We start from the raw sequence: 27,863 nt of genomic DNA, 5'->3' as shown, positions 1-27,863 counted from the left end.
GAGACGAAAACGCACAAAAAAATTGAAAATGATGATGAGAATTTTAGGAAAATGGGGTCTTGTATGTGACAATTTTTCATTGAGGTGTGACGGCTCCTTTGACAATGAATGAACGGTCTCTTGGAGGCTTCCTCTCATACTTGGAACAAGAAAGACAGATGGAGTTTCTGTTGCACTTGCAGAAGCAAAAGTTAGGCCAACTTGTGTGCCCATCAAATCCCTCTAAAAAGTTATGAGTTTTCATTTCTCACTGATAAAAGTTGTCAATCACTAAACGCAACGTTGCAAAATCTTAATGTTCAACATACATTTTAGACTTTTCCCTAAAATTTACAGTGTTCATAATAGATGAAAATCTATATCAAAGTTTTCTTCTTCTTCTTCTTCTTCACCGTGCATTATTTCGATCCTCTGACTTGTAACAAGAATAATTGGGAATGTCTCGAATATTGTGCTTAAACTTTCGGCTGCATGATGAAAATTTGGGTTTTGGAACATCACCTCTTCCCTTGTCATAATCGAATTAATGCTACATATATTCAAAGACTACTTGAGTCAAACGACGCTTGGGATATAATTGGAGGGAAATTGTATATGTTTTCAAACATTAATAACCCATTAAAGTCAGCAAGAAGCAATTGTCAATTCATGTCCCTAGCCATATACGATTCTTATCAAGGAATCGAAACATTTGCGGTTGAATTTAAGTCTTTGACATTATGTTTGGAAGAGAGTTTTTTTTCTCTTTTTTTTTTTTTTTTTTTTTTTTTTTTTTTTTTTTTTTTTTTTTTTTTTTTTTCTTTCTATATTAAGGACGTTCTTATTGTAATAAAATGCACACACCCTTTCTAGGGTTACCCAATAATGTATTTTCAACGATCAAAATTGTATAAAGTTTAGGCTCAGCCGGTTGGTGACTTACAACTAGACAAAAGGAGGATTGATGTACATCAATGTAAACGCATCAAGGAAGAGATAGTGATCATATATAGTTGTCTCTACATATTGACTTGTTCAAAGTTTTGTTAGCATCACAGAGTAGGGTTACATAAGATAAGAGGGAAAAAGTGAACAGTCCGGGGATCAGAATGGGAGGATCCAATGTCGTCAAAAATCATATATTCAGATTTATTAGATTAAAAACTCTAGGCACGTCGTCTATAATGACAGAAATAAATTCCAAATTGGTGACAAAGATTATAGGATAGCTTGGGCTAAGGGCTTTGGACAATGGATCATATGAGAGAAATAGAAGGTCATCTAGCACACTGGCGAGGGGTGTTCATATTCAACTTCAAGTCACTATCGCTCAAGTTTGGTGCCAAGACAGGATGTGGGAATTTTTGACATTATTTATTATTTTCGGATTGTATTTCCAAGTTAGCCCAATTTGGATTTTTTGTTTTTGCGAAAGTAGACTTTCTGTTTTTGCTTTTGTTTTTGCCATTTAAAGCCGGTGAAATAAATGAATATTTTAAAGCCCATTTCTTTTTGCTTGGGGCCAAAAAAGAATTCAAAAAAGTATTTATATACCGGCCGGCAACGTGGCCGCATTTTGGAAGCAAACACGCATAGGGGGACTTTGATCTCCACCTTTGGTTTTTTCTGAAAGCATTGACTTTTCATTCTGTTACTTGTACCCCATAGTTGACCTCTGCGTTAATTTTCTTCCTAATCTTGGTCTTGCAATTTTATGTAGTTTGGTTGTTTTTAGTTGGCCCATATCATAAAGCCTTAATTTCTCAGGGAGATAATTACAGCAGTTATTTTATTCATGAAAATATATTTGAGTTTTATTTTGGTTTTTAAATTTCGCTGTTGAATTTTATAGTCCACATGCTTTCTATTTTAAAAGACAGAAAAAATAAAATAAAATAAAAATCTATAAAAATACACCTTAAGGTCCAATGCATCTACTGATAATATATCCTGCTTTGGTTACTGCCGTTGAATAAGCTCTGAAATAGAATGCTCTTGCTCGAAGCCCAGATAACAATCTGAAATTAAAGTCAATTTCATCCCCTGAAAAGCACGGTTAAAAAAATGTTAGCAAGCAAAGCAAGAAAAAGTTCAACTTATAAAGATGAATTTACAAGGGGGAACAACTTGAAGCTTGTCTTCTTCCTACAACATATTTATGGACTCTTTAGTGGTATTTAGTAATAGGTGTAGAGATAGTAATACTAATAGTAATAATCTGCTACTACTATCACTGATAACAGCTACAACAATAAAAAATACTCTGCTTAACAAATTTTTAAGAAAACTATTGTTAAGAATTGAAACAATAACAATAATAATTTCAATTGTGGTAGTGGTAGTGGTGTTAAGATAATACGTAAGTAGTAGTTGTGGTGGACGTAGTTGTACTAAATTCTTTGAAAACAAACTAATACTATTATTATCACTAAGAAATAACAAATATAATAGAACCGCTAAAACTGTGAATAATCTATAATGTAGGAAAATTTCTTTAAGTGGTGGGCAGTAATAGATAAAGGTCCATTTACAATAACCCCCATTCATCCATAGTAAACGTCTCTCGAAAATTACTCTGTAGTGACCATATTTTAATAAAATATCGAAAGTCAGATGTTCATAAAAATGAATAATGTACTCGATGTATATTCCTATAATGGTCTTAGTCAAATTGACAAAAAAAGCCACATAGTACCTGGAGAGTATTAGGAGCTGATGGTAACTCCATGTGAGTAACCAAGTGATCAGAGAAAGATACTCTTTTCAGAGCATATAATTCCCATGTTGAGGTGTTCCCAAGGACCAACCACCATGCTTCGTTTTTCACCTGTAAAAGAGAATCTGAAGCTCAGTTTGGTTTCCCATTACTAGTTTAGAACAAGAAATTTTTACCTTAGGGAAACGCGGGGTAAATGCTCTTGATTTGTTTTGCCTGAAATTGGTCTTCACCAGTCTGATGTCTAAAGAGCGAGACTTTCCGCTGTCCTTTTGCTGAAGTTTTAATTTCACTTCGATGCGTGGAAAAGGCTGCAGATCCTAGAACAACGAAAAATTGTAGATGCAAAGCAGCCAAAGCTGCTGAAATCAGTTAACATGCCTGAAAGCCCATAACTGACTTGTATTTCAATAACTTACCCAGCCCACTCAAAAAGTGGTCCAGTCATGTTAAATCTTGACCTGTGGGTTAGTCAGCCATGTGTCAACTATCTTAGAAGTCCGTACCTGATACAATTTTGAAGCAGGAAAATTTCCAATCATGGTCTGCAAAGTTGCCTTGGGGAGATACAATAGTTGCTGTACGCTGAATATTCCTCTTTTGCTTAGCGAGTCAGCAAGTTCAACATTCATGCACGGCATCATCCATAAGGAAGAATCCTTATCAAACCATAAACCCTGAAAAGAACCCAAAAGATATGAGAAGAGGCTAGGAGCTGAAAACTGTACTTTCTTGAGGAACAAATCATCCGAGTCAAAGAGTAATTGTTAAAAATAAATAAATAGATAAATCAAATCTTCACCTTTTTCAGAATCAATTAGTGTACCATTTAAGTGCAAGTGTCGCACGTTGTCCTTACAGACAAAAATATGGCTAAATTCCAAAGTGGCCCTTCTAACAACGTTTTAATGAGTAAGTCATAATTTCTCATGTTTTAGGAGTCTCTGAAGGTCTGGTTAACTCACATCCAACCCTTCCTTAGGCCAGATAAATCTACCTAAATAAGACAATACTAAATTGTTATAGACAGGCATCAATTTTCCAGTTGATTCTTCAGAGTACAAAATCCTCAATGATATTAACACCTGGAATTTCTTATTTGTGATTTTTGTAGAAGGTTTGAGTCCTACTGAAATGGATCTATATTTTTTTAGGGTAATGTACTGTGAAAAAGAAAGACACAAAAGAGGAGCTTCTCTTGGAAGACAAAGGAAACAAAACAAGATAAACAATACAGGAAAGAGGCATGGACTAACAACATTCAAGGGTGCTCAGCATAGCCGATTAACATCTCTAACTAATCAACTCATATGCTGGCAGTGGAATGTAATAATATTAACAAGGCAGAATGCCAACTTGCACTTGTCTTTTATTCTGGGCAAGTACTACTAAGAAGTCAGAATTGTAACTACTAAGAAGAATACCTGCATGACCATTTGCAGAAGATGCATGCAAGTAATTGAGCTTGAAATCCACCCACTGTTAGCACATATATCTATCATGGCCTGGATGATTCGTATACTTTGATCCAATACTGACTTCAAGTCTGTGATGTAATCACTGATTGGTAATTCTAACTGCGAGAAATGTGCCTGAATGCAGAATTCATGCTTGGTAAGAGAATAAAATGATGAGAGAACTAAAAAGGAAAACGACATAAAAAACATATAGTTGAAGACAACTCTGACCTGAAATAGCAGATTGGCTTTGACATGTGGATCATCTAAGCGGTCCTTATCCACTTTATATCGAACTCTCTCAGACAATGCTTCATTGTAATTCTCCTATTATCAAAGAAGATATTACAGTTCGAAATCAGGAAAAAGATATCATAATTTTTTAATACTTAAAATTTCACTACGATCCGATGTAGAACTTTATGTTGTCTTTGTGGTATGCAAAGAAAAACATATTCTTGTTAGCAAATTTGTATGGAGGTAGAATGATTCCACATGATTGCGATATATGATATAAATAGGACTGATACCACGTCGCCCACAAGCTAGTTGTTCTAGGTCAAGTGTTAATTGTCTCCATTTTCAGAATCCACGGTTAATAGATCTAGGGCAAGTTTGGGAGTGCTTCTTCCCCGAAGCGCTTATGCCAGTAGTGCTTATGACATAACCGCTTCTACAAAGAAGCAGTTTGTCGTTTGGATGTCACATTTAAAAGTGCTTTTACACTACATAAAAGCAGTTTTGATATTTCGTTGAGTGTTTGGCTGACACAAAAAAAGAATTTTTAAAAGTACTTTAAAAAAATTTAAAGAATCCCAAAATATTATAATAAACATAGGAAATAAAAATGGGGATAGAAAAGGAGGTACCTAGACAAAGAGAAGGAAGCCTTACCTTTGGAGAAAAGAGTTCACAGCTATAGCTTTAAACCACAGTAGTCTTCTTCACAAATAAAGTCGGAAAATAAAAAGCAAATCTCTTCAATATTGAGTGAAGCCATGAGAGAGATGGAACAGAAGCTTAAGGGTTTCCATGGGTGTTTTGGCGTCTGTTGGGCTTTTCGGGGGTAGTGTTTTGGTTTTAATAGGAGAAAAAGAGAGAGAGAGAGAGAGAGAGAGAGAGAGAGAGAGAGAGAGAGAGAGAGAGAGAGAAAAAAAAGAAAGGGTATTTTGGCATTTAAAAAAATTAAATATGGGTATTTTCGGCATTTTAAAAGTTTCATTAAAGGGAGCCAAGTGATTCCCGTGTTTTTGTCCTGCAGCGCTTTTAAGAAGAAGCACCTCTCAAGTGCTTCTTCCAAAACCACTCCAAAGTGCTTTTGGATCTCACCCAAAGCGCTTTTGCAATTTTTGCCAAACAAATTTTTTGAAAGACAGAAGTGCTTTCACCCATTTAGAAGTGCTTTTCGCTGCTCCAAAAGAACTTCCAAACGAGCCCCTAGTCACTCAAGTGTGCCTCATTATGAATCCAAATAAAAAATCAAAAAGCAAGTACCCAAGTAAGAGCCAACCATAGACTAATTACCTCGTTATGCCGCACAGGAAGTTCGTTATATTCCGAAGCAGCAGATAGGATATGCAAGAAGACCTAAAGTACAGAACCTTTTTAAGCAAAACGGCACAAAAAGTAGAAGCGAGAAATTAGAATGCTGAATAAAAATATTCAAGAACCATTTCTTACTTCAAGCGATGTATCTGATCCTATGTTTGAACCAAACATTGATACAGTCATGTAGCTAAGATAATACTGGGATGCTATTGAACCCAGCATCGTTGGCTCTACATTGTCTTCATTCATCTTAATGCATCCACTGTCTTCCAGATCCTCAAATGTGTTTTGCACTAACCTGCCAAAATAATCAATAGGTAATCAAAGCAATGCCACCGAAAAAGAAAGCATATCCTGATAATAAAAAATAAAAAAATCCATGAGAATTGAGCATGGTATTACCTAGACAAATAAGAGCTGAGAACTTCAGGTTCAGTATTGTCCAAGCCATAGTAAGCTGGATTAAACATCTGCAGATATGCTCATGTAAGATATTGTACAGGCTCAATAAATCAAAAACTAAGGACACAAAATAATCAAAAACTAAGGCTTTTAATTTGTGTCTTCACCGTATTTAAGTACAAGAGGATCATTGTGCTGCTCTTGTCACAACAGCAATGCAAATGATAGGTGTTCTGAACTTTTACAGCAAAAAAAGATAGGTGTAGAGTATTGAAAAAATAAAAAGGAAAATGCTTTATTGAGTAGATATAGGACTGCAAGACTTCATCCATTGACTTTCTTAGAAGTTCTGATATTCAAAACCCCAAACAACCTGATTCCTAGTCTTTGAGGCGAATATTCAGAACATGATTTACCACTATGGGACACATCTGGCCATCCCTAATAGACTAGGTATTAATTGATCATGCACATTGAAAATTGATGGACTGCTTGTGATATGTGTGGTGAAAGTAATATAATTTCTGTTTATTAATTGTTAGGCGGGCAGATTGTGATGAACATCTACTCCCATCTTTCTTGTAGATATATTTGTTTCTCTATTTATTTAAAGTTTGTGTTTCTTTTCCAAAAAGAAGAAAAAATGATGACTAGAATTTGAGCAACTTTTGATTATAAAGGGAGAAAAGCACGAAATCTGATTCACGTATTTCTTTCTTTCCATTTTTTATTCTATAGAGTCATGTGACCAAAACCATACCAGTCTACGAAATAAATATGTCCAGGTAAGATAATGCAACGCATCCTCTTTATGGCAAATTGTGCCAGAAACTATCTCAGCATTGATGTGATTGTGCAACTGTTCCCTCAGACTGCTCTCAACGGGAAATGGTTCATATAAAAACTGCAATGCGTAAAACCACAAATTATTCCAGCACCTTATGAAATATAGCATTCCACCAACTATACAAAGTTCACCACATCAAATCTAACCTTTTTATAGAAGCTCTTTTTGGGTTCATGAACAAGAATGACTGCTTTCCCATGTTGATCAAATTGTGGGCGGCCAGCACGACCCATCATTTGCAAGATATCTGTGATTGGAAAATCAACATATCTCTTTGTTTTCCCGTCATAATATTCTGTTCCCTGCAAGAGAATCAACAGTTCTGTAAATTTGTCCTGAAGAACAGCTGCTGCAGTACACTCCTGCTAGAAAGCTTTGTAAATCTAGGAACCAAATGAAAAAGATACCGCACAAATTTTGCCTTACCTTAATAATGACCAGATGAGCTGGAAGGTTTACACCCCATGCCAATGTGCTGGTACAAACCAATACCTATAATTTAATATATATGCCTAATCAGTATATAAAGGTAAGAAAATGATCTTTTTATATTCTCCTTTCCTAATGTGTATTTCAGGAAAGACTCATGATTACTGAGGTAAAAGAGAAATGCCTGAATTTTGTTGTTTGCAAAAAGCTCCTCAACCAGAGATCTATCTTTGTCATTCAGACCGGCATGGTGTAATCCAATGCCAAACTGCAAAGTGTGCCTCAGGTTATTATCAGTGACCTGATAAAGAACCATCTGTAGGGCTTCTTCTGGCATGCTAAGAAACTGCCTTGGATGTTCATCTGATGTTGCAAACTTCAATTACAGAAAAGCACAAAAAAAAAAAAGTCAACAGTTATGGAATGCTTCATAATTCCAGTATGACCTTGAATCCTACCTGAATGAGGTCCAATGCAGTAAGCCTTGTCTGTCGACGAGAGGAAACAAATATTAAAACTGGTTTTGTAGGTGAATGGGTGCCTATTGCAGCATATGCTGGCTTGTTCATGCTATTCATCCTTGGGCAATAGAACTTTCCAGGGTATCCCTGTTCATAAACTGACATATTACTGCTATGAAGTAAATATACATCAGGCCCTTATATACTTTCATCTCAACATGAAAAAGGCACACATGTACAAGCAGACACAGCTCCACATGTCTACCCCATCTAGTGCACATCATCACTATCATAATAATAGGTAAGCTAACATGCAAAGATCAAAAGGAAAACAGTATAATTTGTGTGGCCACATATCCAATTTTAAATACCTTTGTATGTAATATCTCTCAACACGTGTATGCTATTGAGAAAAGATACAATTACATAGGACTAAGTGTCCAGTGAGATACAAATAATATTAATGCAAAGGATTGCAGACCATGATCAGAAAATCTCACAATTAACTATGCATCTAAAAATAACTACCATACCACTATTGTTTCTATAAAACCAAAACAATTACAATAAAACTTAATAACACAGAACAAGAAATAACAGAGAAGTTGTTACAAAGTAGCTTGCAAATTTAAGGACATTATTCCCCAGGAGAACAAATTGACAAATCATTTTAAAGTAGAACAGAAAGACTAAAAATGAAATCAGAATCCATTTGAAACACTAAATCAATTACCTGGATATGGACTTCAAGAGGTACAGGTCTCACGCTTGGTTTGAAATTGAAGAGTCCGATTTCCCCAACACCCAGCCAATCAGCCAAATCCCTTAGTAATTGCAACGTCATAAGAATATAAGAACATAATATATTAAGCAAGGATAAAGAGAAAAATAAACCAATTCAAGTGCGCCAATTCCACAAGAGAGCATAAAGCATGTGACAACTACCACTTTTGCTTAGCTTTGCAATCGTATAAAAGCAGTATACTTAAAACATGCCTAAGAATCCTGATAATATTGATGACAAATTAAACCATATCTAACTAAATAATGCATCAGAGAGGGTTGCATTGAGTGATCCACAAACATATGTCACTCAAGGATCCAACTCGGCATCAGATGTATGTATGGCAACAAATTATTTATACATAAAAAATACTAGAGGATTTCGAAGTGAGATAACACGATGCTAGGATTGAAGATACATAAATACATACCCTGCATTTGCTAAAGCTGTAGAAAGGCCTACAAACCGTACTTCACGCTCTGTCTGTGATGATATGTATCTCATCCTTGACACAATAACCTGGAACATAAAAATTGCACTCAAACCCAGTCCAACAAATATGTGCTGGTTTCCATCAAATATCAGGTCACCGACCCGCACATATTTGTACATATAATTTTGCAAACATTACATAACTATTTAAAAAATAAGGGATCCAATTATAAATAACAAAGATTCAAGAAATATTTACAGGATTGAATTAAGATTGGCAGACTTATGAGCCTAATACTAACCTGCTAAGTAATAATACAAGAAACATGAAATTGAAAAGTTAACATTCAATAAGGAATAATGCTATCACAAGACTTTCCCTTCAGAAATCAAGTCATTTATCTACTATTTCGTTACATATGAAAAAAAAAATTAATTGGTAAAGAATAAAAATAGAGAACAGAAAGCCTGTGATAAAATTAATCACGTTTGACTCCAGATCACAAATTACAATAAGTTGCTCCAACTTGTACAGAGGTTGATAACCCTAATACATACATTAAATACAGACCTTAAAAACGTGCACATTGGATATATTTAAAGTTGAAAGAACTATTAACTGTTTTAAAAAAGTCCTTTAAAGTAGTATGTCTTTCTAATATTAATGAGAAAGTCTTTTCATATTACAACAAACACCACGTTGGAAATAAGATGCCTAATTGTTATTTGAAAAAGCCCAGGCAGTGTTTCGAAAACTAAATAATATAAGGCGCCCCACAACTTTCCTTAGTTAATAAGTCTCTATGCCTTTTATTTGTAGTACATTTATGTTCATCATCTTTATCATATTATGAATATATATAAAAAGTAAGTAATAAAAGAATAGTTTTCCTTCTCCAGAAGTATATCAGTTGGTCATCTAAAGAATAGTGTCCACACACACATATGGAGATAGGTGTCTGCCAGTTGCCACTGCAGCATGAAAATAAGCAAGTTCATTCTCTTATATGTCAACTTTTGTGATTTAGAACCTGATGGAGCAGAACTTTTGAAGCATCCCATTATAAATCCTTTACAAATTAAAGGAATAGCTACATTCAATCCATATATTCATTGAGTAACTTCTTTTGTTTGAGTTGAATAAATAATTTGAAATATTATAGGGGTAATACTTGACGCTCAAAACTCAAATTTTACTACACAATCCATAATATCAGTAAATATGTTACACAAAAGTGTGACCCAAAAATAAAAAGATGTTACACAAAAAATTATTGGTTCATTTTAGCTTAGAGCACTAGAGTTTTGCATAGGTACCTCAAGGATGGGTCCCCGGTCAGCTCCCAACAAGTGAATCTCATCCAAGATCATAAGCCCAACCTACTGATGAAATACACACATTAAGACATAGTTGCACAATGACTTGAGAAGATAGTGGAATTCAAGTGTGTAAAAAACAAGTAAAAAATTAAGTAGAAAAGTAATAAGACAAATAAACTAATGCCTTCTTGAAGAAGGAAAAAAATATATATATGTGAATGAATGAATGCACCTTTTTAACATAGGCTCGACTATGCCAATTACGACTGATACCATCCCACTTCTCAGGAGTAGATATTATGATATCCGCTGACAATATGGCCATTAAATCTGGGGTATAATCTCCGGTCATTTCAACCTGATAAACGATTGAGTTATTACCAGTACCACATGTTAAGATCTTAGTAGGTCAGACATTCTTTATTTTTGGTCTTCTTGTTTGATCGAGGATTTTTCCTCTTGATTATCAATACAATGTTTCTATTCAAAAAAAAAAATTAGGGGAAAAAATTCACCATCTTTTTCCCTAGCTGAGAGACAAGACGTCTTTTCCAATCATTCATTCTTTCCCGAACAATAGCCTTCAAAGGTGCTATGTAAATTACCTACAGTCAACAATTCAGAAACAGTACACTTTAGTGTATAAAGCAGCATTCAAAACACGTAATGGAGCACAAAGATCATACACCAAATGTTTCACCCGCACAATAAGGAACCACAAGTGCAGAATCAAAATCTTATACTTAACTACAGAGCATACTATTTGATGATAACCAGAATCAAATCACAGCAGAGCTGTATGGTATGAAAACACACAAGTAATTCAGTCTATAAATTTGATAAAATGTGAAAGCATAAGACCAGGTGAGTTGTGACAGTAATTTCCTAGCTTTACCCAGATCAGCACCAAGAAGTGCCGTCTTCCGGAAACAAACCAAACCCTTTCTCATTTAGCATTTCTCTATCTATTCTTATTCTGTGTTATATTGTATACAGAAAAGTGGAGGAGATACCTTCATATCAGGTTGGGTATTGAATAGGCGAAGCATAGCGAGCTCAGCAGATATAGTTTTCCCACTTCCAGTGGGAGCTCCTAATAGAACATTATTGTCTGTGTGATACAGGACATGGAAAGTCTGCCCAATTCCCGAAAAAAAGTATCAAGTCATTGAAATGTGATGGGTCCGCCTGAAAATAAAACACGAATAAAAGGTGTAGAACCACTGAACCAAACCTGTGTTTGTATTGGATTAAAGTGTGAAAATTTGTACAACGCTTCGTAAATACTGTTGCCAAGTGAAGTCACAGGGAGAGGCTTCAAATCTAGCAATTCTGTGTGCGAAGTACTAGCCTGAAGAAACCAATAGTTTTCTGATGAGACAAACCTTTTGGCAGGAGTACCTTGGCATTTATGAAACAAATAAAAAAATCCACCATATCCTAACAAACAATAAAATATAAATACCTCTGGCAGTGCTAGATTCTGGAAGGATATGGTGTAGAAAGCCTCTGCATGCAACCAAGAGTCAGAAACTGCACGAATATAATACTGAGGTGGATGTGGCTCAAATATTGGCACAGTGAACGAAAGCTTCTGAGGTTCTCCTTTTGCCATCCGCTTTGTCAGAGTGAAAAGCTCCGAGTGGTAGATGTGGTCATTCTCAGAATCCTATAATGCAAGATAAAATTTAAAATATCAATCAAAATTTTGTTCTTTAACCATGTATAATATATGAAGCCATGACCCGCACAAAATTAACTAGAAAGAGGATACCACGTCAGCACCTCAACTAGAATCCACCAACGCTGGGCTGTGCCATGAAAACGATCTTTCCATATAAAATCTGGTGTAATAACCAAATCCACCTGAAAATTAAAAAAATATTTTAGTATTTCAAATTATAATTCTTGAATGATGAGTCAACAATATTTAACGAGGTAGAAATTACTATAAAAAGAAATATGAGGTTCACAAGGGAAGCTACCTTTAAAACAGTTCTGGTGATTGGACTTACAGTTGCTGACAACTGGATCCATGGAAAATATCCCAAATATTGCTTGACCAACTTCAATTAGCCAATGAAAGAAAAGGAAAAAAGGGTTAAACAAATTTCTTATTGTTTGGTGTATCCAATACCAGGGTGAACTTTAAAGCACCATACTAAAGACAATATACCCTTCCTCCAGGTGCATAGCGAATCAGTGCTCCAATGTCTTTTTCATGCATCTCATATAGGTGATCTAAGTCAGCCCCTCGTTCTTCAAGCTTTCGCACTATCTGTATGAATAGAAACATAAGTTCAAACAATGGATTACACTTTCTGCAATTAATATTATAAAAGTAAGTTGTACAAACTTCTGCTGAAAGATCTCTGTCAAATTGTCTGAGAGGATGCTGATGGGGCCAAACTTGGCGATCCACAGCCTTGCAATATTCCAACATGAACAGTGACATCTCAGACCAGCCTTTTCGTAGACAAATCTCGAATAATGCCCGCATAATGCGTGCCAAGCTTGCACTTATGTATGCAGCATCAGAAACCAACGAAAAGGTATCAATCGAGCCACGAGATATGTACAACTGCAAAACACATAAGCCATAAATTAGTCAACAAATATTTCCTTTTTTTTACTTCTTCACTAGCATTTGGTACCAGTTGAGCATAAAGCAACCTGAATGAGAATGGATATCTTTCCATGTTTATTTGAAGGACCCCCCTTAACTTCTAATGGGCACGATGATCGCACCAACGTCTCTAGCTCATTCTGTTCCTCATCTCGAACAACAATATTTTCAAATTCAGAAGAGTGGGCTACCATGTCTATTACCTGAAGGAACAGAAAAAGCACCACCAGCGAAATCAAATTAAATGATAATTATTAAAAAGAAACTCTATATTACAAGAAATACAGAGAAACATATTTCGAGGCTGTGCGTAGGATTCTATTCTGAAAACAAGTTTGGTAGAAGAAATGAATGGGGTGTAACTGGTAGGAAAATAAATTTAAAATACAGATAAAATATTTCACAAAAACAATAACCTCAGTCTCATTCATGTGGCGTCTCAACATTTCATTGTATGTTTCAACACTTGAGTATTGAATATAAAAGTGGCTTGCAATTCGACCAAGCTCTGTACAATAAAAGTTGCCACTTTTCTCATCAAAGCGCATCATTTTTGCTTTGTCCAGGGCACGTGCAGCATCTGCTATGAGAGCTCTTTGCTTTAAACTCAAGGAAGGATCAGCAACAACCTGCAAAAGGCAGAAGAAAATATCAATAACCTGAAACAAGCAAAAGCAAATATCCTATACATAAGCACCATTAAAGACAAATGAATTATACATCATGCCCTCCTGAGAATAAAGTCAGGCTGCCAGTCAAGAAAATGTTCAAAAAGGATCAACTAATCAACCATATAGGTAAAGTCAAATCAACATAGACTACCTCATCCCACCCAATACCATACACCAAAGGGTTCAGCCTCATTCTTATGAAAAGGTACGTATATCCAAGCCATGCACAAGCTTCCTTGACATTGGTGACAGTACCAAGTGCCACCTCTGCATTTAAATTGTCTTTCAAGGAACTAATAAACTGCACAGAGAAAATTTCAAGAACAATAAGGAAAAGTGAATCATCTTAACATATCCTTAGATAACTTCAAACACACAAACATGCAAAACTCAAAGTTTATGACACACAAGAACGTTATCATATCACCATTCTACTTCATTTTATTTTTTATCAAATTCTACTTCCCTTTATAACATAAAACTTTAGCATGCGGAGGACTTTTCTTTGCAGCATGTCAAGGCATAATGAAGTGCCCAAAGGCACATCCAGATCAATGATACCTTGGCCTAGCACTTCCGGATCTACTAAAATTGACTAATAAGCAAAATTTGAAGTGTACCTTGTCCCACAAATTAGTTACACTTTCAGATCTAAAGCGGAATGATAAGCAATGTTTAAAGTAAATAATCAAATAAACGCAGATTCAAAACCACCTAAAATTTATCCGAATATGTCAAAACCACCTAAAGTTGACTAATAAGCAATGCAAGGACTGTCTAAAATTTAACTAGGTACTTGACATTAGGAATAAGAGGAACTCACCCACTGACTGACCTGGCTACATACATAACAGAATGTTCCAAGCTCTCACTTAAACTACACAAGTACCTGACTTTCTATAGGAAGTTGGCTTGTCAGCAACCGCAAATAGTAGGCCAGTTTGTCATGGGATGTAATTATAATGCCTTCACCACTTTTGTCGAATTGAGGTCTCCCAGCCCGTCCAAAGATCTAAAGAAATATATCATGAGAACACAAAATAAAAAAAACATATGATAAATTTTACTTAAGATGTATTTACAACAAAAGAGCTTTGAGTCTCACCTGCATAACATCTAGCATGCCCAGGTCTCGCCACCCGCCAGCCTTTGGATCATATAATTGAGTCCCCTAAAGAAAACACCAGGTACTTCAAATATAATGTTGTTTTTTTTCCTCACATCTTGCATCTTTAGAAAATTAAAGTACCTAAGCTAAATTAGTGCAAAATTTAAGTCATGGAAATAAATAATAATTTCAGAAATGAGCACAAACCTTTATCACAACAGTATGAGCTGGTAGATTTACACCCCATGCCAAAGTTGCCGTACAAACAAGTACCTAAAACAGAAAATAACACTATCTGAAAAATATTTCAGCCAAATATATTAGTGCTGCTACAAAGGGTAACTAGATGATATCTACCTTCAACAGTCCATCAGAGAAAAGGCGCTCAGTCAGCCCTCTATCAGTACGTAACATCCCAGCATGATGAACTCCAACTCCAAATTCAAAAAGTGCAACAAGATCTTTGTTTCTGGACTTCATAACTTCCCTCTGAAATTCATAAAATGATGCATGTATTAAAAGATATAAAAGGTGTGATACTAATAATAAGATCCAGGAAATAAATGATTCTATCTTCTTCTTTTTCCCTGCCTGGATCAACGAAAATTGTGGGTGCTCATCATTCTTAAAATACTCCAGTCCTTCAAACTTGCGAGCAAGTTCAACCTGTTCAACATGTAATAAGTATTTAAAAGTGAAGCAGAGCATAACACACCACACATGATTGACATTGAAGAATTATAAAAAATTGAAACTAGCTCATCTTGCTATGGTCAGATTATATGTAATATCACATCCCCAATTGCATCCCTTTCAAATTATACCCACATGGTCCTTATAATCCATTTAACTGACATCTTAAGGAACTTCAAAATTATCCCAATAAGTTCACACATGTAAAATAAAACTTCCAATGATTACTGCATGAATACAGATCACAGTTTTTTTGTACATTAATATATTTATTTTTCACTTAAGTCATATTGTTGATAAATTTTATCTTTTTGAACCAAAGCAAATCATTATCTCGAAAACTAAAAACAATATAAGAGAAAAGAAATGGCACATATTCTCCAAAGGAAACATATTATACAAATATCAAGGCAATTACTATGGCTGAAATAAAAACTTGTAAGGAATCGTACTGGTCCAGCTGATGCAATTGCATCAGCAACCAACTGAAGCTTCCTCCTTTTTGAAGTCAACATGACTAGTTTATTATTAACACTTGCAAAAAAGAATTTCAACCAATTAGAAACCCACAAAAGTAAGATGGAATATAAAGGTATACCAATTTCTGAGCTGTTTTTGCCGTGTCCTTTCGAGAATGAACGAATACCATTGCCTGATAACCTTGCCTGAGTGATTCAACAACCTGGCAGAAAAAGTATCAATCAGTTAAATAATCGTTCTAATACATACATTACACAAAGGAGAGCCCAATGAAAAAGAAACCTTCTTGTAGCATATCTCATTCTGCAATTCAATACGGGCTGTAAAATTCTGCTCGCTAATACCAATATACTGCTGTGCGAGGGGCACTGGGCGATAACTAGAATCAAAGAAGAAGAGTCCTGCTTCTGGATTCACTCTCAGAAACTGTGCAACCTGGGTGGTTATAAAAGAATAATCCACATTAACAAATAAATAGAATAGACTTCAGAGTACAGCATTTGAAGGCCAAAAAATACAGATAAAAGATATCATCAGGTGACCAAAATACCTCTAAATAGTTCGGTAGAGTGGCTGAAAGTCCCACAATGCGTATCATTGTCTGTGTAGACTCCACCTGCCACACACATAAATCAAAACAACAACAAAAAAAGAGTAAGCAAAAGGTCATAAGCAACTAAATTTTTTGCAACCAACCATAAACTACATAAGTAACATGTAAGTTGTAACAGACATCTGATAAACATTTTAAATATAAACATCCCGCTATCACATTAACCCTAATAAGAAACAGATAATACCTCTCCAACTTTCATGAGCATAAGTTGCAACTGTACAAATGTTCTCAACTAATTTAAATATTGCGGTAGTTATTCAGCAGAAAGAAGCCAAGAACACTAATAATTCAGTAAAAGTTTACCTGGCGCAAAGTTCGAGCAACTAGTGCCTCAATTACAGGGCCTCTATCATCATTTAATAGATGCACTTCATCAATAATTAGGAGCTTCACCAACATTGAAAGTGACATGTCACTGCTCTTGCGAGTAATGACATCCCATTTCTCAGGTGTTGTGACTATCATCTGAATAAGAAGAAATTGAAGCCGTTAAGATTTTCATTTTCCTCTTTTGAGTACCAGTTAAAAGCACACGGATCACACAGAATTTGATAAAAGTGACCTGAGTTTCTTCAAGTTCATTCTTAGAAAGTTGCATGTCTCCAGTAAGTTCTCTCACAGTCATATTCAATGGAGATAAGCGATGGCTAAAAGTTGATGTAACTTCTGCAGCTAATGCCTGAAAAATACATGATAATAAATAACAAGCCACTATTTCAACGCCTACTTTCCCACCCCACCCGCTCAGAAAAAAAGAAAAAAAAAGGAAGAGAGTTATATAGGGTGGATACCTTCATTGGTGCAACATAAACTATCTTAAATTCATCTTTGTGCAAGTAACCATCTTTGAAGTGCTGTCCAATCTGCCACAGAAAATGCCTACTCACTATCTAAATCTCAGAATGGATGTTATACTTCCATACTGAATATTTTCAAAAACTAAATAGGTTGAATTCAACATGAAAAGTACTATAAGTACATCACACCATGACATAACCAAAAGCTTAGTTTCCTTGCTTTATTTTGCAAGCTGATATCTTTAACACACTAACCCTCCCAGAAAAATATATACAATACTAGCTCATATGACAGTACAGCTGTTCCCTTGCCATTTTAATTATGCAATTAACCCAGATTAACTCATACACAATACAAAACCAAATGTGTAAATTTGAGATCAAGCCAGAGTAGTAAGAGAAAAAGTATGATTGCCAAAAATGAGAATAGAGACCCAGGAATAGCCAAGCATTTGCATACCTCATGTAGAATAGAAACCATAGCTATGTTTGTTTTGCCAGCTCCTGTTGGAGCACAAACCTGCAAGTAAATGGAAATCACATTCAAGCATATCATATCAGCACTTTCACTGCAATGGTTTGGCATTCACATAATCAACAGAATCAATAACTTACTAGTATATTTTCATTAGTGTAATAAACAGTATGAAATATGCGGCTCTGAATACGGTTCAAAGACTTATATCCACGAAAAGCAGCTTGAGCAAATTCATCTAACTCCGTTATCTCAATCTGACAGCATAAGACAGTAAACATAAATTGCAATAAAAGAAATGGAGGTCAGTAAGTGATAAAAGAAATAGCAACCAAGGACAATCCTATTTGTTTAACCACCAGAAAACACTCAAATTATTATGGCTAGTTTGCCAAAGAACTCCAATTGCATTACAAACTCCATACTGGAAACATATATTCATACAATTATCTTAGAGCTACAAAGAATTTCATGCTCAATATAATCTCCTAAAGAAAGTACTATCCAGAGGCTTATACATGTAACCTACATTCTATCCAATCCCTTTCCCCTGTTCGAAATCAACACAAAAAAAACAAAAAAACAAAAAAAAACAAAAAAAAAACAAAATGTAGGCAAAATGAAGAAAGCCTCCAAGAAATATTTCTTTCTCTGGGACGGGGACATAAGGGAAGTTTCTATAAGCTAGCACAAGTCATATCAGTCAATTTATCGGCCCTTACGCAAGTTCCAAGATAGGACTACTTTGATTTCATTTCATAAGTTCATAAGTAATACAACAAAAGAAATTTTCTTTTTACTTGACTGCCTTGATGAACAAAGAGTGGCAATGTTCTCTAAGAAGGACCTGTGCACCGAGAATTCTTAATTTATTTTATACTCCGTTCATGCTTTCTTCACGTGTTTTGTATAATAAACTCGGAAATTCCTATTGGTCATGGAAAGGAAAAAAAAAAACATGTCTAGTATTTCAGTGTTATGAGAGCAGCTAGTATCTAAAAAACATAGGAGATTCACCCACTTGGGGTCCACTTGTGCAATTCCTAAAGGTCCCTATAAGTCATCTCCAATCATCAAATTTAAGTAAGAATATTGAGAACCAGTAAATAAAACTAAAATGATAAACATAAAGTAGAATGATGGAACTGCAAATGGGTACCAGCTTTTCTCCAGGTTTCATTTGTGCTGTTGGTGTTGGGGGAATAATGACCTCCTCATATCCCTTATGATGCTTCCTCACAGTTCCTTGAGGAAGAGCACTAACTGCTAAAGATTGAGGCCCTTCACCAAGCGCTAAGAGATCATCAACAGGATTTTTTCTTTCGCTTGCTTGTAGTAAAGAAGAAAAATTTACAGCAGCCAGTTCACTATCAGTGCCATACTCTGTTCCTCGTCTTTGTCGCTTTTCCTCTTTGCGCCGAAGTTTATCAATCTGTCGTTCAGTTTCTGTTTGAACAGTAACCTGAAAACAGAAGTGAATGCTTGATTCCATATGTTTTTGATGATTTATGTGTTAATGAGAACAAATCTTTTACATAAGCGGTTATACCTGTGTGCCATAACTAGGCATACGTGATTGAGAGCTTGAAGACAATTTGTCAGATTTCAGTCCCAGTAACCCATGATGGATGGCATCAACAAGTTCCTTTCGATGCTGGGAAAATATAGAAAACAATATTTAAAGAAGAAACTTTAGCTGTACACTTATCAGAGCATAAATCTGGAATAGACTTCTCTAACAAAAACCCATCCAATATGTATACCAAGATGGCCAGAGAAACAATTGTATCCTACAATTGAAAATGTGGTATGCTGTTAAAAGAGAGGGGAATGAACTTTGCATTTGAAGATCAAATCAGTTTATTTAACAGATAAGATCTCACCACATGGCATAGTACCACTTCTTCAAATGAAGATCATGATGACACATAAAAAAGCGTACTGTGGGAAGGGGAATTTGTTTTGTCTATACATGTGTGTGTTAGTGGTGTTTTGGGAGGAAAACATAAAGAGTAACTAAGATTAGTTCAACAAAGTATTAGAATAATTAAAGTCTTACTGATACGAGGTCTTGAACAGTTTCAAATGCACTATCCCCAACAAGATCTAACAAGACACCTGCTATCTTCATTGAGAAAATATCTCAAAATTAGTATGAAATCAGTTGTCTACAAAAACTCAAGAGTGAAACCCATAGCAAAAGTAAATGAAATTTAACAACTACCTCGTCACCAGGTTTATCAGAGTCAAGCACCCGACAAATGGCCATAGCCAGTTCATCTCGGGAAAGCTGCGAACTACTTTTTGTTACTATCTGATCACATGCATCTTTTAACCAACTCAAATTGAAGCTTCGTCCATCAGTAGAGGGATGATGATCATTCAAGTTACCATGACTATATAATCCTTCATAATATGAAGAAGAAATTCCAGTGCTTTCCTCACCCAATAACTCGCCATCCTCCAAAGAAACATCCACCAGAAATCGAGCTGGTGCATGGAAAACAAGGTCAGAACCAAATTCCACATTGTCATGAGTCCCATTTACAGGCCTTTCTGAAACAACTGTAGTCCCCTTATCACTGGACTGCATCCCTGCAAGTCTCTGGGCTAGGGAGGCAACTTTCCGCACGTTAGCATCTGAAACGGCGTGACCAAGTAGTTTTTGCACTTCCAGCCTGCATTTCAAACATGAGTAAACGCAATCAAAATTCTTGAAACTTTTCTTCATTTTTATCCATAATTATTGTTAAAATTATTCACAATCTCAAACCCCGGATAATAAATAAATGAAATAAATACTCATTAAACACAATCCCAGCGTTTTTTAATTTTATCTTTATGACAAATTTAAACATCTTGTATTACTATGCACTGAATTGGTTTTATCCTTCTTGAGTCAAGGCTCGTTTGGGGTTCATAAGCGCTTTTTCTAGAAGCACTATTATAAACACATCAAAAACTATTAAAAATCCAAGTGCTTCCAGGAAAAGTACTTGGGGTGCTTTTGTGACCCATAAACACTTTAATTTTTCTGCCATACGTTGTCTAAAGCACTTTTAGACCTTCCAAAACCAGTCTCAAGCATTCCTTTAATCTGGTCTAGAACTGTTCAGTTTGGTATCTTGAGACTTAATTATTAGTAGTGGGATTTGAATAACGTGTTCACTGTGTTCCCGGAGGCCAGAGCACAAGAGATTCCTAAATGCAGTGACTCCGAAGTTTCTAAATTTAATTGTACAACTAAAATTAACTTTACTTATCAAGAAAAAAACAAACAAAAACAAAAAAAGCAAAATGTACTATCTGGATCTGCTAGCTTTTGGATAGATGCATTACTTATTTCTTCCGGATATCCAGGCACATTAACCATACTATAGTTAGTAAATATCATAATTTGAACATGACACATCAACCACTTATAATACTAATTTAATTTCTGTCTGATAAAAAGGAATGTTAATTATTGGGAACATAATTCTTACTTTTTTCCGGCAATATTTGTTTCAACATTGTCTTCCTCCTCTGGCCTGCCAAAAAGATGGTACACGGTGAGTGCCACCTCACAAAACTCTTCGGATGGAACTTCTCCATCTATCAACTCCACCACAGCCCCAATAAACTGCTTGTAAGCTTGCCGCACTTCAATCGAAGCTGTCCACAAATTTTCGATTTATTCAATACATCATATACGTGGTATGTCCACAATTTCATTACAGCAAGTTGTCTTACCTTCTTCCCATCTATAAACTATCTTCCGTGCAAGCTCTGACTCATCCACTGAGCTCGAAGACCTACAGCGTAAAGTTCAAAGGTTCAAAAGTTATTTTGGGATTAATTGATCAAAGACCAAGTAATTAGGAATTATACGCAGCTTGACTAGTAAAAATTAGCACAAATTTCACGTGCCCAGCAGTGCATTATTTGGTCACTAAGAAGCCTAAGGGGCGCAGAAAATTTATAGAACATGAAATTTCGATAACGTGCTTTGAACTTTTCCATTAAAAACCAGCTAAGCCAAATTGCATTAATCTCATTGCAGGGTAAAATTCGGTATTCCAAGTCCTATCTTATACTAATACGTTTCCTGCTTACTTTGCCTCACTTCTCCTAGGTTTTCTTGGCAGCCAAACAGAACATTACAGTAAAGTAAAAACTATGAGAAGGAAGAAAAAAAAAAGAGAGTGAATTGTTGAAAGGAAGTACTGGCGAGGCTTCTGGCTCTGAAGGATGAGCTTGCGCTGCAAATAGGCTTGGTCGATGTCAAAGGGCTCTCTGAGAGAGCTGGTCAGGCGCGGAAGCTGAACCAACATATTTTTCCTAATTCTTCAGCCTTAACGAAGCTTCGGTACTCCGATCCAATGTCAATCTTTGAGACTCGGTTTTATATGTAGGCTTTTGGGACAAGAAAGTAAATGAAGGAAGCGAACAAATGCATACGGATCAAGACTCCGACCCCATTTTGTAAGCATTTAAAAAATATTATTTTAAATTCTTTTGTGTGCTTAAAATAATTTTTGGACATCTCCTAGCTTTCAGAAAAACATTAAATAGAATATTTTAAAGGTATAGCCGGGGCGGCTATACTCTATAATAATAATATTTAGAATATTTAACAGTAATATTCTAAAAGTAAAGCCGAGCAGCTATACCCTATCCTTTGTACATAGAATATTTTAAACTTATAGCCGCGAGGATGTACTCTATAAATAGAATATTTTAAGGGAATAGCCGGGCAGCTATACCCTTTAAAAAGCAAAATCTGGATTTCTCTTTTTAAATAAATTTAATTAGTAGTTATGTTTTAATTATTATTTACATAGTGAATAATAAGTATTTAAATATTTTATGAAAGAAAAAATTAATAAAGATTAGTTGCTATTTTATACACGTACGCATGTATTTCTCAAGTTTAATACAACTATTTTTTTACAAAAGTTTCAATAAGACACACAAAATTTCAATTATTATACACATAATTCTCACGTATTATTGAATAAAAATAATATATATTTAAGAAAAAAATGGTATAGTCATTTATTCCCTAATTGCCTTTAAAAATAGTATAGTTGGGCGGCCATACTTATTTGACACGTGGCACCTTTGCATTGCCGCATCCTTTTTTAATATATAAATAGTATAGCCGCCGGCTATATTGTTTTAAAAAGATTATTTTAAAAAGGATAAGTTTTTTTTCTTTTTTTTATAAAAGAATTTCAAAAACATAAAATTAGTTTCTTTACTTTTGTTTTTTTCCTACTTCTTTAATTCAATATATGCAATTATATAATATCTTATTCTTTTTGAATTACTTCAATTAGTAATGGTATTTTCTTTATTATTTAATACCCAAAAAAAAATTATAGAAAATCCACAAAAAATTATACTATTATACATATAAAAAGGCAGGCCCATGGGCAAAGCCCACGTGTCAAAGAGGCCTAAGCCCACGTGTCAAAGAGGTAAAGCCATACTATTTTATAAATGCAAAAAAGGAGTATAGCCGAACGGCTATACTATTTTTTTTAAAATTCAAATAAATAGTCTAGCCGTGCGGCTATACTATTATATATATAAAAAGGCCGGCCCATGGCCTAAGCCCACGTGTCAAAGAGGCCTAAGCCCACGTGTCAAAGAGGCCTAAGCCATACAATTTTTTAATTCAAAAAAGGAGTATAGCCGAACGGCTATACTATTTTTTAAAAATTCAAATAAATAGTGTAGCCGTGCGGCTATACTATTATATATATAAAAAGGCCGGCCCATGGCCTTAGCCCACGTGTCAAATAGGTAAAGCCATAGTATTTTTAAATGCAAAAAAGGAGTATAGCCTATACTATTTTTTTAAAATTCAAATAAACAGTATAGCCATGTGGCTATACTATTATATATAAAAAGGCCGGCACATGGCCTAAGCCCACGTGTCAAAGAGGCCTAAGCCATACTATTTTTAAATTCAAAAAAGGAGTATAGCCGATTGGCTATACTATTTTTTTAAAATTCAAATAAATATTATAGCCGTGCGGCTATACTATTATATATCGAAAAAGGCCGGCCCAAGGCCTACGCCCACGTGTCAAAGAGGCCTAAGCCATACTATTTTTTATATGCAAAAAAGGAGTATAGCCGAACGGCTATACTATTTTTTTAAAATTCAAATAAATAGTATAGCCGTGCGGCTATACTATTATACATATAAAAAGGCCGGCCCATGGCCTAAGCCCACGTGTCAAAGAGGCCTAAGCCATACTATTTTTTAAATGCAAAAAAGGAGTAGAGTCGGACGGCTATACTATATTTTTTTAAAATTCAAAAAAATAGTATAGCCGTGCGGCCATACTATTATGTATATATATATATATATAAAAAGGCCGGCCCATGGGCTAAGCCCACGTGTCAAAGAGGCCTAAGCCCACGTGTCAAAGAAGCCTAAGCCATACTATTTTTAAATGCAAAAAAGGAGTATAGCCGAAACGGCTATACTATTTTTTTAAAATTCAAATAAATTGTATAGTCGTGCGGCTATACTATTATATATATAAAAAGGCCAGCCCATGGCCTAAGCCCACGTGTGAACGAGGCCTAAGGCCACGTGTCAAAGAGGTAAAGCAATACTATTTTTTAAATGGAAAAAAGTAGTATAGCCGAGTGGCTATACTATATTTTTTAAAATTCAAATAAATAGTATAGCCGTGTGGCTATACTATTATGTATATGAAAAGGCCGGCCCATGGGCTAAGCCCACGTGTCAAAGAGGTAAAGCCATACTCTTTTTTAAATGCAAAAAAGGAGTACAGCCAAATGGCTATACTATTTTTTTAATTCAAATAAATAGTATAGCCGTGCGGCTATACAATTATAAAAAGGCCGGCCCTTAGGCCACGTGTCAAAGAGGTAAAGAAATACTATTTTTTAAATGCAAAAAAAGAGTAGAGCCGAGCGGCTATACTATTTTTAAAAATTCAAATAAATAGTATAGCCGTGCGGCTATACTATTATATATGTAAAGAGGCCGGCCCAAGGCCTAAGCCCACGTTTCAAAGAGGCCTAAGGACACGTGTCAAAGAGGTAAAGCAATACTATTTTTTAAATGCAAAACAGGAATATAGCCAGACGGCTATACTATATTTTTTTAAAATTCAAATAAATAGTATAGCCGTGCGGCTATACTATTATGTATATAAAAAGGCCGGCCCACGGGCTAAGCCCACGTGTCAAAGAGGTAAAGCCATACTATTTTTTAAATGCAAAAAAGGAGTATAGCCGAACGGCTATACTATTTTTTTAAAATTCAAATAAATGGTATAGCCGTGCGGCTATACTATTACATATATAAAAAGGCCGGCCCAAGGCCTAAGCCCACGTGTCAAAGAGGCCTAAGCCATACTATTTTTAAATGCAAAAAAGGCGTAGAGCCGCATGGCTATACAATTTTCTTAAAATTCAAATAAATTATATAGCGCCGCGGCTATACTATTATATATATAAAAAGGTTGGCCCATGGCCTAAGCCCACGTGTCAAAGAGGCCTAAGGCCACGTGTCAAAGAGGTAAAGCCATATTATTTTCTAAATGCAAAAAAGGAGTACAACCGAACGGCTATACTATTATATATATAAAAAGGCCGGCCCAAGGCCTAAGACCACGTATCAAAGAGGCCTAAGCCCACGTGTCAAAGAGGCCTAAGCCATACTATTTTTAAATGCAAAAAAGGCGTAGAGCCGCATGGCTATACTCTGTGTTTGAATTTTAAAAAAAGAGCCTCCAGCGACTAGGCACCACGTGTCCCAAAAAGTATAGCCGTGCGGCTCTACTATTTTTCAAAATCCCAAAAGGTATAGCCGGCCGGCTAGACTATTTTTCAAAAAGAAAAATAGTACAGCTGCGCGGCAATACTATGTAAATAGAATTTAATTATTTTGTGGACTTTTTCTATAATTTTTTTAATACTAATTAATAATTACTAATTAAAGTAATTCAAAAAGGCTAAGATGTTACTCCATTACATGTATTGAATCAAAGAAGTGGGCCAAAAAACAAAAGCAAAGAAAGTAATTATATGTTTATTAAAAAGGATTAAATTAAATTTTTTTATTTTTTAAAAAGCATTACAAATACGTACAAACATGTACAATATGACTATTGTACGTTTGCTTTTTAAAAAAGGATATGCATATAGAACACGAATGTATTATTGTAAACTACGTACGTACACACACACATATACATATATATATATATATATTACGACTAATTAAAGTAATTAAAAAAGAATAAGATATTACTTAATTGCATATATTAAATGAAGGAAGTTGGCCAAAAGAAAAAGTAAAGAAACTAATTTTATATTTTTAAAATTTATACTTTAAAAAAAAATTTTAATTTAATTTAATTTTTTGAAAAGGTAGGCTACACCCTTTAAGTATCATAGTAAGTATTTCACTTTTTTAATTACTTTGATTAGTAATTAACTTAGTGAATATTAAAGGAGAAAAAGAAAAAGAGAAATTGAATTACTATTCATCAAGTCATATAATTCATGATGTTAATTAAAATATTTAATCATAAATCAGTCATTAAATAAATAATTATTAAAATATAATTTCTAATTCAACTAATTAAATCTCCAATGCCCATTATGAAGTTACTAAAAACAAAATTTTTAAAAATTAATTAACCTAAACATCCTAAGTTTATATTTCTTTTTCAAAAATAAGACCTCTCCCGACGAAATTTCGTCGGCAAAGATATTTTCGTCGGGGGAAACCTAATCCGTCAAATTTTGTCGGCATAGATCTTTGCCGACGAAATTTTGTCGGGAGAAGTGTTCATGTGTTTTTTTTTTTTTTTGCAAAGTATAAATTTTAAAAATATATAAGTAGTTTCTTTACTTTTTCTTTTGGCCAACTTCTTTCATTTAATATATGTAATTAAGTAACATCTTATCATTTCTGAATTACTCTAATTAGTCGTAATATATATGGAGGGTCCTTCTTTCTTTTATTTATTTATTAATTACATACTATATTTACATAGTATAGCCGTGCCGCTGTACTGTATTTTTCTTTTTGAAAAATAGTCTAGCCGAACGGCTCTACTTTTTTGGGACACGTGGCACCTAATCGCTGGAGGCTCCTTTTTTTTAAACCAAAAAAAGTACAGCCGCACGGCTATACTCTGTGTTTTTTGTTAATTTTTTAAAGTAGACACGTGGCGTCCTCCTTTTTATATTAAAAATATAGTATAGCCGAACGGCTATACTCAGTTTTTTTTTTTAAAAAAAATTTTTTTAATTTTTTTTATGAAAAGGTAGGCTACACCCTTTAAGTATCATAGTGTGTATTTCACGTTTTTAATTACTTTGATTAGTAATTAACTTAGTGAATATTAAAGGAGAAAAAGAAAAAGAGAAATTGAATTACTATTCATCAAGTAATATAATTCATGATGTTAATTAAAATATTTAATCATAAATCAGTCATTAAATAAATAATAATTAAAATATAATTTCTAATTCAACTAATTAAATCTCCAATGCCCATTATGTAGTTACTAAAAACAAAATTTTTAAAAATTAATTAACCTAAACATCCTAAGTTTATATTTATTTTTCAAAAATAAGACCTCTCCCGACGAAATTTCGTCGGCAAAGATATTTTCGTCGGGGGAAACCTAATCCGGCAAATTTTGTCGGCATAGATCTTTGCCGACGAAATTTCGTCGGGAGAAGTGTTCATGTGTTTTTTTTTTGAAAAGTATAAATTTTTAAAATATATAATTAGTTTCTTTACTTTTTCTTTTGGCCAACTTCTTTCATTTAATATATTAATTAAGTAATATCTTATCCTTTTTGAATTACTATAATTAGTCGTAATATATATGGAGGGTCCTTCTTTCTTTTATTTATTTATTAATTAAATACTATATTTACATAGTACAGCCGTGCGGCTGTACTGTATTTTTCTTTTTGAAAAATAGTCTAGCCGAACGGCTCTACTTTTTTGGGACACGTGGCACCTAATC

The 27,863-nt window shown here is 34.6% G+C and overlaps 1 protein-coding gene across 3 annotated transcripts; it reads right to left on the bottom strand.

The window, feature by feature from the left end:
- Window positions 1–71: 71 nt before the first annotated feature.
- On the bottom strand, window positions 72–22,256 carry LOC117626200 (DExH-box ATP-dependent RNA helicase DExH14). Of its 3 annotated transcripts, XM_034357857.1 has the most exons (50): window positions 22,048–22,256; window positions 21,574–21,635; window positions 21,327–21,495; window positions 20,066–20,519; window positions 19,901–19,966; window positions 19,391–19,495; window positions 19,001–19,303; window positions 17,982–18,098; window positions 17,827–17,886; window positions 17,361–17,432; window positions 17,132–17,248; window positions 16,873–17,034; window positions 16,504–16,569; window positions 16,236–16,388; window positions 16,072–16,155; window positions 15,372–15,446; window positions 15,138–15,269; window positions 14,988–15,053; window positions 14,778–14,843; window positions 14,562–14,684; window positions 13,824–13,973; window positions 13,418–13,630; window positions 13,049–13,204; window positions 12,732–12,956; window positions 12,552–12,653; window positions 12,361–12,441; window positions 12,161–12,241; window positions 11,841–12,044; window positions 11,610–11,726; window positions 11,389–11,511; window positions 10,891–10,980; window positions 10,608–10,733; window positions 10,373–10,435; window positions 9,054–9,142; window positions 8,573–8,663; window positions 7,837–7,986; window positions 7,563–7,754; window positions 7,376–7,441; window positions 7,096–7,251; window positions 6,863–7,006; window positions 6,103–6,170; window positions 5,833–5,998; window positions 5,677–5,739; window positions 4,384–4,479; window positions 4,120–4,287; window positions 3,202–3,372; window positions 2,872–3,015; window positions 2,675–2,806; window positions 1,897–2,022; window positions 72–529 (listed from the first exon to the last, which is right to left on the bottom strand). In XM_034357857.1, the coding sequence occupies exons 1-49, from the start codon at window positions 22,152–22,154 to the stop codon at window positions 1,939–1,941; spliced, it is 6,270 nt and encodes a 2,089-aa protein (XP_034213748.1). In that variant the 5' UTR covers window positions 22,155–22,256; the 3' UTR covers window positions 72–529; window positions 1,897–1,938. The 3 variants fall into 3 exon arrangements, with proteins under 3 accessions (XP_034213748.1, XP_034213747.1, XP_034213749.1); XM_034357856.1 differs by lacking the exon at window positions 72–529 and having other exon boundaries at window positions 1,747–2,022; window positions 22,048–22,249; XM_034357858.1 differs by lacking the exons at window positions 72–529; window positions 5,677–5,739 and having other exon boundaries at window positions 1,747–2,022.
- Window positions 22,257–27,863: the final 5,607 nt, after the last annotated feature.

The sequence above is a fragment of the Prunus dulcis genome, chromosome 4, assembly GCF_902201215.1.
Source record: "Prunus dulcis chromosome 4, ALMONDv2, whole genome shotgun sequence".
NCBI lineage: Eukaryota > Viridiplantae > Streptophyta > Magnoliopsida > Rosales > Rosaceae > Prunus > Prunus dulcis.
This window is presented reverse-complemented; position numbering and strand designations above follow the sequence as displayed.